At 35.2% G+C, this 15,634-nt stretch overlaps 4 protein-coding genes and 1 pseudogene across 4 annotated transcripts; 4 read left to right on the top strand and 1 right to left on the bottom strand.

Annotated features, from left to right (window-relative positions):
• The first annotated feature begins 3,661 nt into the window (after positions 1 to 3,661).
• LOC106360292 (transcription factor MYB61-like) lies at positions 3,662 to 5,196 on the top strand. The gene is made up of 3 exons (XM_013799883.3): positions 3,662 to 3,935; positions 4,007 to 4,136; positions 4,248 to 5,196. The coding sequence occupies exons 1-3, from the start codon at positions 3,803 to 3,805 to the stop codon at positions 5,020 to 5,022; spliced, it is 1,038 nt and encodes a 345-aa protein (XP_013655337.1). The 5' UTR covers positions 3,662 to 3,802; the 3' UTR covers positions 5,023 to 5,196.
• A 1,015-nt stretch (positions 5,197 to 6,211) lies between these two features.
• On the bottom strand, positions 6,212 to 10,840 carry LOC106360293 (annotated as a pseudogene).
• Positions 10,841 to 11,057: 217 nt separating this feature from the next.
• Positions 11,058 to 12,092, top strand: LOC106362362 (germin-like protein subfamily 2 member 1). Its single transcript, XM_048738280.1, has 2 exons — positions 11,058 to 11,331; positions 11,414 to 12,092. The coding sequence occupies exons 1-2, from the start codon at positions 11,217 to 11,219 to the stop codon at positions 11,956 to 11,958; spliced, it is 660 nt and encodes a 219-aa protein (XP_048594237.1). The 5' UTR covers positions 11,058 to 11,216; the 3' UTR covers positions 11,959 to 12,092.
• Positions 12,093 to 12,553: 461 nt separating this feature from the next.
• LOC106360294 (transmembrane emp24 domain-containing protein p24delta3-like) lies at positions 12,554 to 14,266 on the top strand. Its single transcript, XM_013799884.3, has 4 exons — positions 12,554 to 12,839; positions 13,350 to 13,562; positions 13,654 to 13,730; positions 13,821 to 14,266. Exons 1-4 carry the CDS (start codon positions 12,600 to 12,602, stop codon positions 13,963 to 13,965), a joined length of 675 nt encoding a protein of 224 aa, XP_013655338.1. The 5' UTR covers positions 12,554 to 12,599; the 3' UTR covers positions 13,966 to 14,266.
• A 214-nt stretch (positions 14,267 to 14,480) lies between these two features.
• On the top strand, positions 14,481 to 15,546 carry LOC106362365 (60S ribosomal protein L21-1-like). The gene is made up of 2 exons (XM_013802247.3): positions 14,481 to 14,821; positions 15,168 to 15,546. Exons 1-2 carry the CDS (start codon positions 14,585 to 14,587, stop codon positions 15,423 to 15,425), a joined length of 495 nt encoding a protein of 164 aa, XP_013657701.1. The 5' UTR covers positions 14,481 to 14,584; the 3' UTR covers positions 15,426 to 15,546.
• Positions 15,547 to 15,634: the final 88 nt, after the last annotated feature.

Here is a 15,634-nt window from a genome sequence, read left to right as displayed (position 1 = left end):
TTCTCTATGACTTCATCCTCTTAATCTAAAATGTAATCAACTTTCTAATAGGTCCCTTTCTCCATGTCCAATTAATAAATTCTTTTTAAAAATTATCAAAATCTTCCATCAACATCGTTGATTCGTTGTAGAAGTACTTGATTAAATATTTAGCACTTTCACAAACCTTTATTGGATGCATATTTTCGTTAGTCATTACGAAATATGATTGGTGGTTAAATCCGCTGATGGTTAATCTTTTAGACTTTTGTCTAAATCTCCTAATTATAGAAAACTATATACTGTACACAGTAAACAACAGATGCATTGATCATTGATGTATCATGTATGAAAATTAAGTAGGAGCTACGAAAATTAATAATAATTAGGCTTTGCTATCGCCATCTCATGTCCCCTAATTCTTCTTACAAAATATTTACAACTATTTCTGATTAAACTTACTTTCATAGTTTTTTTACTTCCATAGTTACAATTGGCTCTGAGAGATCAAATTTATTCAAATTCCAAAAAAATCATTAAAATTGGGGAACACAATCACTTTCAGTTCTGGCATTCTTTATTTATTCTGTATCCACTTTTAAGTTTCAGATAACGACTTTTCTACATAAATATGTTTGATCAAGAGAATCCAGAAACAAAAAAAAAAAGTAAATTAGTAGTGCAATGTAGACTACAAATTCTACTGTGCATGCCACTGCTTTCTTTTTAAGCATATTGGTTAATTAGTTTAATTTTGGTTGCCAAGTGCCAACGTACATCGAAACTAAAAGCGCCGTCGAATCATCTAATATTCGTTTGTTAAATTTTCATACAAATATTGAAACCCTAATAGACGTGTAGAGTGTAGAACCTCTTCTCCTTTTTTTTGTCGGCGAAGATTTTATAATCTGCGTGAGTTGTGACAATGACAAATTAACGACAACGACAGAGGTCACGTAATCCTTTTTCACTTCTCTACTTCGAGTGGATAGTTAGCTTTTTAACAATTGAAAAATATGAGAGGAGTGACTCTGTGACTGAGGAGGATTGAGTTGTGAGAGCAGCTCAAATGTTCTAATATGTGTGTTTTTGGTTAAGTTGTATATATGATTATACATTTATACTTCCAGTGTAAGCTAAAATATAGTGCACGAAGAACAACCATGCAAATTATTCGATCATTCACCGCCAAAACAAGGGTTCGTTAAATGAAAAACAAAAAATGGTTGTGTTGTATTTTATGTTTATGTATGCATTTACATATATACATATAAAAAAAATCCACCTCTATAATATATTTAATTATGATGGGAGATAAATTAAAATCCAGCGTTAATCGTGAGATTAAAAATTGTTGAAATTTGTTCTCATATTGTTGCATGTACTATCATAATTTAAACATGTATAAATTTTAGAAAATCACTGAAATATTGAAGAGAAAAAAACATTAAGGGGTAAACGACATCTTCCTGTTGAGATTAGACTGAAAAGTTGGAAACAACGAATAAAGATGCATGCTCCTAATCAAATCAAAATCAACGCCTAAATAATCTGAATTTTGATATGGTTTGCATATAATGGAAGGGCTGCGGCGGATATATATGCATGATTGTCGTATAATCATGATCGATGATGATCAAATGATGGGTCTCAATAATGCACAATCCTAATCGAATATGTTCCATTTTTTAGGGGATGCTAATATTATATAGTGAAGTTAACATAATGTTTTCTTTTCCATGATATACTCCAAGAACGTGTTGATTGACATTAGAGTATTAGCTTACTGAGTAATTAAAAAGGAACTCCCTGCAATTGCAAAGTCTTTCCATATATTATATGCGTTTCTTGTAATTAATCATTTGGTGAATTGTTTAACTCGAAGTATCTTCTGACAGCTTAGGTTCGAGATATTCTACAATAAAACCACTAGTCCATTTGTTTTATTGTATTTGATGATGCGTCGACATTCATGTCGGTTTTGCTTATTTGTATGACAAGGGATCATTATTAACGAGTTTTCTTTTTAAGCTCATGCATGAACAATGGCATTCAACAATATATATTAATTTACTCGTTAAGGGCTTCATAATATGTGGATGTAACAAATAATTCCATTAGTGGATTTATGAATTCTGTAGGAGAGTGTTACATCTAAATGCAAGTCTACCAGAATCAACTAGATAACTAATTTTAACATCATTACGTTATATATGAAAACATATAGATATAGCATGTATATATACTTTTTGTTCAAGATTTAAATCCACGATTGGGTCCCAATAAACAAATGGATATACGGTAAGAGTCTAACGAGTGGCCGTCTCTAGATAACGTAAGAAAACTACAAAAACTCAACATGTGAATATTTGAGGGAAAGTTTGGGTTGAATGTACAAAGAATATACCCTCTCTATTATGACTGGTTTTAAGGCAAAAAAGAGAGAAAATGCCAAAGAGAAGTGAGTCAATTAAATTAAAAATGTATAAAGAAAACAAAAGATACTTAATTATTCTCATACATCTGCAAAAGAAACCATGGTTTTAAAGCAATTTTTTCTAATTATGTAGCAGTTTCACTTCATTTAATAATTTCTGGAAATACTAACCAATGGTGTCAATTTCTTGCTGGTTATGAACATTTCCCATTATTTCCTTTAATTGATGCGTTCTTCTTCACAAAGATCTAGTCCTCATTTAGCATTTGCTTTTAATTCATTGCAGCAGTCTTTCATGACGACAACAAACAACTCTTCCTTGTCTTCATTCCTATTGTCTACACACGATCTAATGGGTTACTTTAATTGTTCCAGTCTCATTGTAAATAATTTACTTATAACGCTTCGACCGCTCTAGTAAATAGTATTAGTTTTGGCCATGTCAGTGTTCTACGTACTTTTGTTGGTAGAGCCGCTGATTATTTTGGGTTCACAAAAAAAAAGAGTTTAAAGTGTTAGTTTTTCACATACAAAAATACTGAGAATCACTTTCAATAAAGCAGACACCTTAAACATTACAGCGAGTGTAGCTTCATAAACTTTTTTGGGACATATCATCACTCAAAGAGTTTGATAATCTTGCCACATATCAAAAATGTTTTAGGAGAACACATGATAAAAATTTGTAACATTCATGCCATCTTCATATGTATGGAATTAACATACCTTCCCATCTTCATATAAAAATCTCTAATGACTTTCATGAATTTTAGAACTAAAACCTCTAGAAGAGTTGCTGAGGTCACACCGTTTTTGGCTGCGTAGAGTATCTCGTAACATCTTCAAGAACAGGCCAAACACGAATGAGCATGTCTCCACTACTTACACTCACACTTGTTATCAATATTAACTCGGAAAAAAACATTGATTGAAATTTATGTCGATCACACTTTAATTTCTGCATTTGAATGTATGAAAAAATGGGTCCACAAAGGACATGACGAATGTATGATGATTAAAGTGATGTAAATGTCAAAAAAACTACATGAACTCCATTTGTTAACCATGATTCTTACCATTGGTGTAAGCCAATCCGACGTGGACCAATCAAATTGCTTTTACAAAAGCTTAATAATACACACTTTTTTGGCTCAGAACTTCTAGAGAGAGAGAGAGCATAAAATTCAACAAACTATTCTGAAGAAAGCAACTTTTCTTAGTCCTATTAATACTATCTCTGCCTGGAGCTCTGTTACTTCATTTTCTCCACCTTTCTTCTCCTCAGATTCCATTAGCCTTCAAAAGTTTCATATAAAGAAAAAAAAAACAGAGCTTTCTTCTCTTTCATTGTTCCTTTACACAGCATTGCAGCTTTTAATAAACTAAATGGGTAGACATTCTTGCTGTTACAAACAAAAGCTGAGAAAAGGGCTATGGTCTCCTGAAGAAGACGAGAAGCTTCTCAATCACATCACCCATCATGGCCATGGCTGCTGGAGCTCTGTCCCCAAACTCGCTGGTAACATTTCTTCTTTAGCTCAGAAGAAAAACATAACCTTTATGTAACTAAAAGTCTTGTGTCTGCTACAGGTTTGCAGAGATGTGGAAAGAGTTGTAGACTGAGATGGATCAATTACTTGAGACCTGATTTAAAGAGAGGAGCTTTCTCTCCTGAGGAAGAGAATCTAATCGTTGAGCTTCACTCTGTTCTCGGAAACAGGTAATAACAAAGGATAAAGTTAAAGTCTTTAGCCTCCTCTGTTTTTTTGGCTATGCTCTGTTTTAACATAGCCTTCTCTGTTTTTTTGCTCTGTTTTTTTTTTTAAATCAGATGGTCACAGATTGCGTCTAGGCTTCCGGGGAGAACCGACAACGAGATCAAGAATCTGTGGAACTCGAGCATAAAGAAGAAACTGAAGCAAAGAGGCATTGACCCGAACACACACAAACCCATCTCCGAAGCTGACAACGACAAGCCAACAAGAAGCAGTAACGACCTCAAGTCTCCTAGCTCCTCTGCTGCAACTAACCAAGACTTCTTCCTCGAGAGGCCATCTGATTTCTCCGACTACTTCGGTCTTCAGAAGCTTAACTTCAACTCCAACCTTACACCTGAGTCTTCTATGTGTTCCATCGTTCCGGGGCAGTTCAGCCCCGGAAACATGGTTGGTTCTGTTTTTCAGACTCCGGTTTGCGTAAAGCCTTCGATTAGTCTTCCTACGGACAACAGTTCGAGTACTGTCTCCAGAGGAGACCATGCAGGATCTAACTGGGAGTTTCAGACAAACAACACTTCAAACTTCTTCGAAAATAGCGGTTTCTCTTGGTCAATCCCTTCTTCTTCAGTAACCAAACCTAATCCTAACTTCGAAGAAGTGAAATGGTCAGAGTATTTGAACACACCGTTCTTCAATGGAAGCACTGTACAGAGTCAAAACTCTCAACAGATCTACATCAAATCAGAGGGAGAGTACTTAGCCAAGGTTTCGAACATTACAGATCCTTGGAGCCAAAGCCAAAACGAGAATTTAAGCACACCTGAAGCTAGTGACGTGTTCTCCAAGGATCTTCAGAGAATGGCCGTCTCTTTTGGTCAGTCCCTTTAGCTTTTCTTTTAATTCTAACAGATGTATAGAACAAAAACATATACCATATACACATACGTAGAGTGGATTCAAGTGTTCTGTATATTCATGGGGGTGAAAATTGAGCTGTCTTTTATTTGTTAAGTGTGTTTTATACGTCAATTATTCTTCTATCTTATGCAAACCTTTCAGTCTCATAGTACTATATATTCATTTATTTTTTGTTTTGTTGTTAAGATGATGATGATGTGTAGTACTCTTGATGGTTTTAGATGTCTAAGCTTGCAATTACTCTGTTGAAGAACAATGATGAACGTAATAAATCAGTTTCTGTCTGTTTCTGTGAATGAGTTGTGAGCCAGAGTCACATCCTTAACCATTTTTCAGACCTGTGATTAATTACAAGACAAAACAGAAGACACAAAGAAAACACATAATTAAAGCAAAACATAATTAGTAAACTAAAGTGGGAATTAGCTCAACTAATAAGAAGTGACATTTTTTTAGAAATGATCCTAGTTTAAGGGTATTTTCTATTTTATTCCTTAAAATGGATGAATTTTAAAATAGAGATAAATATCTGTCAACTGTATATTTTTTGACTTTTAAAAAGAATATTTAAATATAGTTTAATATTTTAAAACTAATACTTTTATTTAAAAAGTTGCAAAAATGATTTCTTTTTATTGAATTTAATGACTGATCAGTGATCACATATATGAAAAAAAAGGAATCGAATACATTTAATTTCTGGCTATTATAATCTTTGGGGAAAAGGCTGTATTTTTGTTTAGTCTTCTTCTCTTGTATGTGCTTTTTGAAGAGTCTTATCAGAAAATTGGACTTGTCCCCATTGACCCAAAGCTTTATGTTTTGGCCGGCATCGGAATATTCTTTCGCCGTAGAAAATTCGGAGTAGGTAAAGAATTTTCACAAAAATAAAAAATCTGTTAAAATAGCCCATGGATTTGACAGTTTAGAAATGATGTTAAAACTGATTTACTTTATACACAAATATTTTATAAGATTCCAATCCAAAACAGCCCATTTTTACCGTTTAGAAATTACCTAACGCAGTAACTCGACTGTTAAGTACAAAGTATTAAATGTTTGTTTGGATTTAAATTTTACGACGATATTAAGAATTTGTTGGCATCATGAACTATCAGTTTTCTCAAATAAAATCTATACTTATTGGTTGGCTGATAAATTGACGCAAACACATTTATGGAATCCCTTCACTGCATTTCTATGAAAAACTCAACAATATAATAATCGATGGGAATAAAGTGTAACAAACATCTCCTTAACAACGTTTCTTGTGATAATCAGTCTCTGAACTTTACTTTTTTGCTCTTTCGAAGTACCAATCTCCAACAGCTACAGCCATCCCCTGTTTATTTTTTTAGTTCAAGCAACAAGGCATCAACAACATGCTTTCTAAATTCAAACAACAGTGTGCTCGAAACAATATATAAAAGACTCATTATCATCAACCAAGAGTGGTTTTGTTACCGTATCTTCACCCGGTTGAGAATTTCCAGGAGACCAAGTATCTTTTCTCTCAGCTAGACAATGAGCCCAGCGCGAGCTAATATACATTCCGTTCTTGCTTGACATCGAAAAGGTCTTTAAGGCATCAAACATGCTCATCTTGAAACCTGTAACTCCGTTTGTTAGTATATAAAAACTCTTGAAGTGTTGTAGTATCCATGTTGAACAAGACATTAGATCAAAGAGTGGTAGGTTTAATGAAAACATCTTTATAGTTACCTTCCAAGAATTGCATCTGAGAGGTGTTGCACTTGAAGCTGGAGCTACAATTATGCCAACTGCCACTCGGATCAGCAGATGGTGGCTCAATCTGCATAGTAAAAAACAAGATAGTTTTCTGGTTTGACTTAGAATCAAGAAATAATGCTAGGGAGCTCTACTAGATCATATCGAGTGAGTAGATGAATGTCACGGGTCAGTGGTTGCGGCTTAGAAATCAAGAAGTGTAGATATATGAATATATTTATCGGTTGACTTATAAAAATTATCCTATGAATGCACTAATTTATTTTATTCACATGCTTAATTAAGGAAAACCCTAAAAATAGCGACTTGCTCGAGTTTTGTTATTCTCTTTTATGAAATAAGCTAATTCGTAGATTTCACCAAAGCCACAACAAATAGTTGAAGACGAGGCAAACCCCATGATCCATCATCTATAGTAAACGAGAAAATGAAAGCAGAGATCGAATAATAAGTTACCTGCCACGAATCAAATGCCGAGTTGAGAATAAACAGCGGTGTCTTGACTTGGTTGATTATGTTTTGAGGGAAAAGGCACTATGAAATATTGAAAACAACTTAAGTACATGAGGAACTATACACAAGAAAGCAGCTCAAGAGTAACGTGATATCAATACCGAAGTTGGATCAAGATGGCTTGTGCACGTACGAGGAAGCGTGTTTTGTAAATCCTAAAAGTTAAAAAAACATATTTTTGCTTAGCTTGCAACCATCTCTATCATCATCAAGACTTTATATAACGTTGTACACTTGCACTTGTACCTGGGTGTTTACGACACCAGAATACATACGCCTTATAGAATGAGCTCCAGATATATCAACCCTTCATTTACAAAACAAGACACAAAATCAGGTAATATATACTATATTAAATTTGGAAAATAAAAACCAAAAAAAAACTACTCACGCATCGAGGAAGAAGCCAGCATCGCTCATACATTTTACTTTGGTGGTAGAAGGAAACAGACTACTGAAATCATCGCAGCGTAGAATCGCTGAAAGACCCCCAGACGAACATCCGTTGAGCAAAGCCTTAAAGGTTATATTATTACATTTATTACCAACTTATAACTTCGGGTTCAAGAAATGTTGAAACGAGAGGCAAGATATGGAATCTAAGTACGTACCTGCTTCGCATGACACATTCCCTTTGCCATCAAATCTTCCATGACGGCTAAAAAATATACGCTTTCCTCTAAACTGAAGTTGTGCCGTCTAATTGTAAACAACATATTAATCTCAAGTTAAATATTTATGAAAATGTAATGATAATGCATAAACAATCTTGTTTTATGTTGTTAGCTAACCTTGTTTTCGCTATCACCGCTGAAGGATGCGCCATCACAATACCGTACTTTTACTTTATTCCAGTTGTAAAAGTCTGCGCAACATTGGTTAGCAAGAAAAAAAATAGAATCATTCAATAACAGTTCCACCACATTACATTTTTGTTTTTACTTTTTAATAAGGGATCTTGGGATTAAAACCTGGATTTTCAGCGGCTTTATTGCTTAGTAGTCCTGTAAAATTTAACTGTTTCTCCATTAAAGTAGACGATCCATAACTACTCCTTTTACGGTTCTGACAATCTTCTATGCTGTCACACCACGCACCACCCTTTAAAAAAAAGTTAAAAATTGGCTTTGACGATTAGTATGCCTAATAGCCCACTCGGAGTGTGGAATACATATATATAATAAGATGATATTAATTTGAAGTTTATGTGTACTGTTCATATATGTTCATGAAACTTTACGTAGGTGATGAATATCACTGTCATTCACGTGATTCGACTCTTTTGTCCCGTTCAGCCAGAATGTTAAGTTTTCACCAAAACTGATTCTACACTTTGTGTTTGGGCGTATTAGAAATATAACTAAAAGACATAGTTGGTCTGCTAAAAACAAAATTTTTGAACGTTTCTTAATAGTTTTGGAAAAACTCTATTCAGTTCAAATGTTATTTTTCGACTAATTAATTATTCTGCAAAAGCTCTTTTACACTAATGCAATATTCATTCAGACATGTCAATCAAACTCATAAGTTGCACTCATCTGGCTTCCTCTTAAGATTTTAGTTTCCACAACTACAATTTATAGAAACAGTTGTATTTTAGTTACACACACTATTTTTTTTTTTTTGAAACACTGTTACACACACTATATATTGATTTTTTTTTTAAGAAACTGATGATCGATTTATCTTAAGATTTTTGGTATATCCCTAAAAATGCATGATCAGAATAGATAGGTAGTGAGTAGAGTCTATTCAATTATGTAATTAGAAAAGACTTGAGTAAGGATCTCGAGCTACTAATCCGGATCACATGACAAGAACAAGAGAATAAAAATATTATACTGGTTCTAGTTATGATATTGTGAAAAATTATTGAAAATGAATCTTAGAAAAATGATATTTTTTTGGATTAACTATAAGAGTTCGGACCGTGCCCTAATCTCTTCTTAGACTTGAGACCAGCCGTTGCTAATACCTAATGACATAGTGTAAAACATCTTTACAGCAGGAATCGAACCAGGGACACAATGAAACTAACTCCGAAACCACTAGAATAGGATATATTACCCACAAGATATATGTGTATATACATAAAAACTACATCTTATGTACGAACCTGCAACTGAATGATCCAGTTGTTAGCTCCTGAACCATACCCACGATACAAATGATATCCAGGCATTGACCCGTCAAGACACACTGCCACAAGAAAGTATCCTTGTTGAGTCATGAAAATGTTAGTTTCAGTTAAGATCACTGTAATAAACTAATAGCGATGAAAAAATATGATCTCCATTGTTTGGTTGTGTGTGTTTGCTTTTACATTCTATACTTTTTTTCTTAAGTTGAACCCAACGTTTGCTGTAAAATTATTTTCTCAAAACCTGAAAATGTTTTAAGCTTTTGAAAATACAAAAACCTTTGATTTTTTTTTTTTCTCAGAGAAAGGAAATATTTGGAATTTGAAACATTCGAAGTCTAGATCTGAAACTAAATGGAAAAATAGATTTACCCGCTCCTTCAGCAGTTGCGGCTTGGACCAGAGTGAGTCCTACTACCAGAACATCTCCATCATCATCATCTTGTTTGTGAAACACATATGTTCCATTGAACAAGTCCATTTCATCATAACCCATAACCCCATTTGCAAGAATGCTCAAGAGAAAGAGTCCTGTGAAACTCCAACACCACAGAAGCGCATACATTTTCCTCTTACAGTCTTTACTGAAAATGAATACTGAGAAACGCACGTAAAGTGGTCAGTATATATAAGTGGCGAAGAAAGCATCCAATCAATTACTGGTCCTTTTGTAGAAACACGTTTTGATATGTAAACTCAATTTAAAAATAAATTTAGAGAGAGAGAGAGCGAGAAAATAGAATTAATTACATTATCATAGAGTCACATGAAAGATATATTAGAATATTTTGTCTTCTTCACTAGCTCTTCATCACTAAAGGATGAATCATGATCTTGCCATATATATTAATCTACTAGATATTGAAAAATGTGACAGACAGACAGACTGGACAAATCAGATCAGACAGATAAACTTCTGAGGTTTCAAAGATCTCTTTGGTAAGGATTCCGTTTATATTGTTTTACAGTTTTGCAACATCATAAAATCAGTAAATAATTTTGCAAATGAATTCCACTAAATATTGTTGCTCTCGCATGTTTTAAGTGTTTTTTTTGGTTGTTATCTGAGTTCTGAAAAATAATGCTTAGGGTACAAATGGAAAATAAGGATCTGGTGGAAAACTAGCTATTGAGGCATTGAGCTGAATGCAGAACCAATCACTGCTTTAACAGTCGAGATAATATTAGGTTTCTGAAAACCTTCTCCTACATTGCACTAGCAAACCAAGTTTTGCTCCCAAAAAAAAGGCCTAATAACCATTAAAGCCCAAACTCAAATTACGAAGACAGACCCAAACCCACTAAAGACGACGCGTAGCTTGAATACAAAATGTAAGTAGAGATTCGTCGGAGGAAGAAGCAAAATCATTAAAAGTCAGACTATGTTTTGTGCAAATCATCAAATTTTCAATGATAACAAATACAGATAAGACTTAAGAGAGTAAAGACAAACATTTTAGGTAAGAATAATAACAATCATTCTCCTATTATTCTGTAAAATTCATTAAATGTCTATAAACCGTGTTACGTGCAAGACCAAAACAAGTCTAGGCCATTTTTTTCAATAGACCAGCCCTGATCCATTCGTTTTAGTATTCGTTTACTTTTGACATTTCATTCAGACAGAAATAAAAGCAAGAGGCATGTTCCTTGCTTCTCTATCTCTCTGTCTCAACGTGAAAAGTCATTCCTTTCTTCAATTTCTCTCTCCTTTATAAACCATCATTCTCATATGTTACAGTCTCACAATTAACAATCAACAATGGCTTCACCAACTTCATTCCTCTCCCTCCTTAGCCTCATCGCCTTCTTCCTCATTACAGTCTCCGCAGATCCCGACATGCTCCAAGACCTCTGCGTCGCTGATCTCTCTTCTGGTAATAAAAACTAAACTTAATTATCACTAAATCTTGATCTCATCTTTTCATTTTCTTGAATTTTTTTTAAACGAACTTTCAGGAATCAAAGTCAACGGCTTCCCTTGCAAAGACGCAGCCAACGTCTCATCACTCGATTTCTTCTCACAAGGAATAGCAAACCCAGGTCTAACCAACAACACATTCGGCGCCTTAGTCACAGGAGCCAACGTGATGACCATCCCAGGACTCAACACGCTCGGCGTCTCCCTCGCTCGCATCGACTACGCGCCAGGCGGCTTAAACCCGCCTCACACTCACCCGCGCGCCACCGAAATCGTCTACGTCCTCGAAGGAACACTCGACGTCGGGTTCCTCACGACCGCCAACAGGCTCATCTCTCAGTCTCTCAAGAAAGGTGACGTCTTCGCTTTCCCCAGAGGACTTGTTCATTTCCAGAAGAACAACGGTCGTGTCCCTGCGGCTGTTATCGCTGCTTTTAATAGTCAGCTTCCTGGAACTCAATCTCTCGGTGCTACTCTGTTCGGTTCTACGCCTCCTGTTCCTGATGAGATCTTGTCTCAAGCGTTTCAGACAACTCCGAGAATTGTTAGAAACATTAAAAGCAGGTTCCAGCCCAAGAAATGATCATTTCCAAATTTTCATTACCGGGTTTGTCTGGTTTTGTCAGGTTCTGTTTTCTAAAAGAATGATTTTTACTCATTTTTATTTATCTTGTGTAATAAAAGTATAAAACCAATAAATTCATCATTGAGTGTTCATTTGAGTTCCATTGTTTTAATGTATTATCTTCTTCTGTATAATCCAGTTTTATTTTATTATTTGGGTTCAAAGTTGACTATAAACAGTTAAGCTGATGTTGATATTAGTTTAAGACTTCAAATAAAATATGAAAGCAGGTAAGCTACTTAATCATATAATATAATCAACTTGATAGACTTACACGTATGGGCATAATAAAACTGATTAGTTAATTGATAAGATTCAAATCTTAAACTTCCCCCATGTGCTGCGTCTTTCAAACCTAAGTGTACATCATATGGCCAGCTAATTAGATCCTTGTATAATTTATCTGTCAGCTTCTTCAGTCATCTTCACAGACTAGACCAAGTTAATCCGTTTCATAAACATTAATCTGTTGTTAAGAGATTAATCATAAACGGCCCATGGGCTAATATGCCACAAGGCCCAAGAAAACAAAATAAATATGAAACAGAAAAAACACTTAAAAGAGCAAAGATCTGGTCACAACCACAAGACACGGATCGATGAATACAATAGTAAAGTTTGAAAACTCGACGAAGAAGATGTCTGCCAAGATGCGTCACGGCCTCACGACAGCGATCCTTCTGTTCATTCTGGTTCCGGTCGGTGAGGCTATTTGGCTAGACGTGCCTACCACGGGAACTAAGTGCGTGTCTGAAGAAATACAGAGCAATATTGTCGTCTTGGCCGATTACATCATCATCTCCGAGGATCATTCCCTCAAACCCACTATATCCGCCAAGGTAAATTGTCTTTGGTTCGGAATCATCATCATCTTCTCGCTTGTTCAGTGATTAGAATCTGTAATATTTTGTGTTACTTGATCCGTAAGTTACAACTGATCCATAATGTCATTTCCCTCTTCACGTTTGAAATTAATCACCACAAGGAATTAAAAAAGGCGTGTCTTAACTCTTAATAATGCTCGATCCAAGTTTCCTTATTATTATTTTCTTTTCAAAAAAAAAGTTTCCTTATTAGGAAAATAGTGATGATGATGTTGCATGTCTTTCTTTGATTTGCTATAATAATTTATTTGATTTACGATTAAAAATTTACGTTAATTTTCAACTCCTTAGTGGTAATGATACAATCTTTTTATATATGCCATGTCGGCTCATCCGGTCGGCTTCGGAAAAAGAACGTAACAAAGATTTTTTATGGTTTTGATTGTACCAATTGTCATTTCCAGATCATAGTTTTTATAAGAAGAGTATCATTACTTGGTGTAATATACTCTTTTAATACTGTAGGTGACGTCACCATACGGCAACAATTTGCACCATTCGGAAAACGTGACGCATGGAGAATTTGCGTTTACAACGAAAGAATCAGGGAACTACATAGCCTGCTTTTGGGCAGATGCAAAGAGTCACGGCAACAAGGACGTTAGCATCAACGTTGAATGGAAAACTGGAATCGCTACTAAGGATTGGGCCTCTATTGCTAAGAGAGAGAAGCTCGAGGTCAGCTTTCATACATATTTTATACTATACTATATATGTACATGTAGTTCTTTCTTCAAGACATTTGAAATATGCTGCTTGTTTAACGTAGGGAGTGGAGCTGGAGATTAGGAAACTTGAAGGGGCAGTCGAAGCCATCCATGAGAATCTAATCTACCTAAGAAACAAGTAAAAATGTTCAGATGCATATTCACTTTTCTTTCCTTGTTTTCTGATTCTAATTATCAAGCTTTGTATATCAAAATGGGCAATTTATAGAGAAGCAGACATGAGGACAGTGAGTGAGAAAACGAACTCGCGAGTAGCTTGGTGCAGTATGATGTCACTGGGTATTTGCATTGTTGTCTCTGGATTACAAGTAGCCTACTTGAAGCACTACTTTGAGAAGAAGAAACTCATCTAAGCATATTGTCTCATCCACTTCCTTCTTAAGAGTTTTCTTATTAAAAGGAACAAATATTTTTTTTTTTTTTGACAGCAGGAACAAATATTCATTTCCTCTCCTTTCTTTCGTGTTTGCATTTTTGCACTTTATGTTTGTTCAGGGCTATAAGGCTAAACATTATTTTTTCTAACATTGATTTATTGTTCTATTACATTTAAAATATTATATCAAACACTATAAATTTTTATTTAGTTTATGAAGGTTCATGTGTTTACGGTTAAATTTGCACCAGTTCAAAACCGTTTTATGAAAACTAATTTCACGTGGATTATGGTAAAATATTATAAGTTTCATTAATGTAAAAATTGTTTTCCTGAAATGGAAACATTTATAAAAAAAAAACCATCAGTCAAAAGTGGAACAAATGGGCTTCCACACACGTTTTATCTTTGTTGTAATTCATAAGATAAAATGAGTGATTACAGTAAAGTACATAATATATGAAGAGATTATAAACAAGTAAAGCCCAAAGGCCCATTAAATAAACCCTAAGCTCAGAAGACATGTGATATAAGCGTGTCTCTCATTTCTACTGGTTCGGCGGCTCTCTAGGGTTATCACTTGTAAGCAGTTAAAGATGCCGGCGGGACATGGAGTTCGTGCTAGGACAAGAGATCTGTTCGCGAGGGGGTTCAGGAAGAAGGGTACAATTCCATTGTCTACCTACCTCAGGACCTTCAAGGTCGGAGATTACGTGGATGTCAAGGTGAATGGTGCGATCCACAAGGGTATGCCTCACAAGTTCTACCACGGTCGTACCGGTCGTGTCTGGAACGTTACCAAACGTGCTGTTGGTGTTGAAGTCAACAAACAGGTCTGAACAACTCATATCTAATAATTTAGAGTCTCTTAGAGTTCTTGTCGTGATTCTGACACACTGATGGAAATAGTATCTGTCGGATTAAGACTAGTGCTCGTAAAATGCTAATTATTTAATTTCTTCAGGCCTTAACATGCATTGTATTGGGTCAATAAGCCCTTTTGTTCATTAAAAGTTTTTTTTATTGGTCGGATTCGTTATTTGATAAATATATTTGACTTCATGATTATTAGTCTTGTTTAGTGTTTAGTGTTTTGTTCTATTAGTGTCTATTGATCTTGTTTATCTTGGGTAGTTAACATGATGGACTGAGACATAATGCTTGGATGTTGTGTTTCAGATTGGCAACAGGATCATTAAGAAGAGGCTTCATGTGCGTGTGGAGCACGTGCAGCAGTCAAGGTGCGCTGAGGAGTTCAAGCTGAGGATTAAGAAGAACGATGAGCTCAAGGCTGCAGCCAAAGCCAAAGGCGAGACAATTAGCACCAAGAGACAGCCTAAAGGACCCAAACCAGGATTCATGGTTGAAGGTATGACCTTGGAGACTGTCACCCCAATCCCTTACGATGTCGTCAACGATCTCAAGGGAGGCTATTAGTTCTACTTCTACTTTATTCCCCCCAGTGTTTTGTGTTTTGGAGCTTTCCTTCGTATGTTTTGTATCAACTTGAGACTTTCTTCGACCAAGAATATGATTTTATATAACAGAAGTTTTGTTATTGACTTTTGTCTACAACCAATTAGCCAATCCCATCCCATTATTTAGATATATTGAGCTTTATTTGAGATGTCTTGACGTAGGGCTTA

This window comes from Brassica napus, chromosome A8, assembly GCF_020379485.1.
Source record: "Brassica napus cultivar Da-Ae chromosome A8, Da-Ae, whole genome shotgun sequence".
Classification (NCBI taxonomy): Eukaryota; Viridiplantae; Streptophyta; class Magnoliopsida; order Brassicales; family Brassicaceae; genus Brassica; species Brassica napus.
This window is presented reverse-complemented; position numbering and strand designations above follow the sequence as displayed.

Excerpts from the sequence above, each read along its gene's own strand:
- LOC106360294 (XM_013799884.3), top strand. The coding sequence starts at position 12,600 with ATGAATACAATAGTAAAGTTTGAAAACTCGACGAAGAAGATGTCTGCC. Across the intron at positions 13,563-13,653 it reads CTAAGAGAGAGAAGCTCGAG|GGAGTGGAGCTGGAGATTAG; the intron begins GTCAGCTTTCAT and ends TGTTTAACGTAG. Across the intron at positions 13,731-13,820 it reads CTAATCTACCTAAGAAACAA|AGAAGCAGACATGAGGACAG; the intron begins GTAAAAATGTTC and ends GGCAATTTATAG.
- LOC106362365 (XM_013802247.3), top strand. The coding sequence starts at position 14,585 with ATGCCGGCGGGACATGGAGTTCGTGCTAGGACAAGAGATCTGTTCGCG. Across the intron at positions 14,822-15,167 it reads GTGTTGAAGTCAACAAACAG|ATTGGCAACAGGATCATTAA; the intron begins GTCTGAACAACT and ends GTTGTGTTTCAG.
- LOC106360292 (XM_013799883.3), top strand. The coding sequence starts at position 3,803 with ATGGGTAGACATTCTTGCTGTTACAAACAAAAGCTGAGAAAAGGGCTA. Across the intron at positions 3,936-4,006 it reads CTCTGTCCCCAAACTCGCTG|GTTTGCAGAGATGTGGAAAG; the intron begins GTAACATTTCTT and ends TGTCTGCTACAG. Across the intron at positions 4,137-4,247 it reads CACTCTGTTCTCGGAAACAG|ATGGTCACAGATTGCGTCTA; the intron begins GTAATAACAAAG and ends TTTTTAAATCAG.
- LOC106362362 (XM_048738280.1), top strand. The coding sequence starts at position 11,217 with ATGGCTTCACCAACTTCATTCCTCTCCCTCCTTAGCCTCATCGCCTTC. Across the intron at positions 11,332-11,413 it reads CGTCGCTGATCTCTCTTCTG|GAATCAAAGTCAACGGCTTC; the intron begins GTAATAAAAACT and ends ACGAACTTTCAG.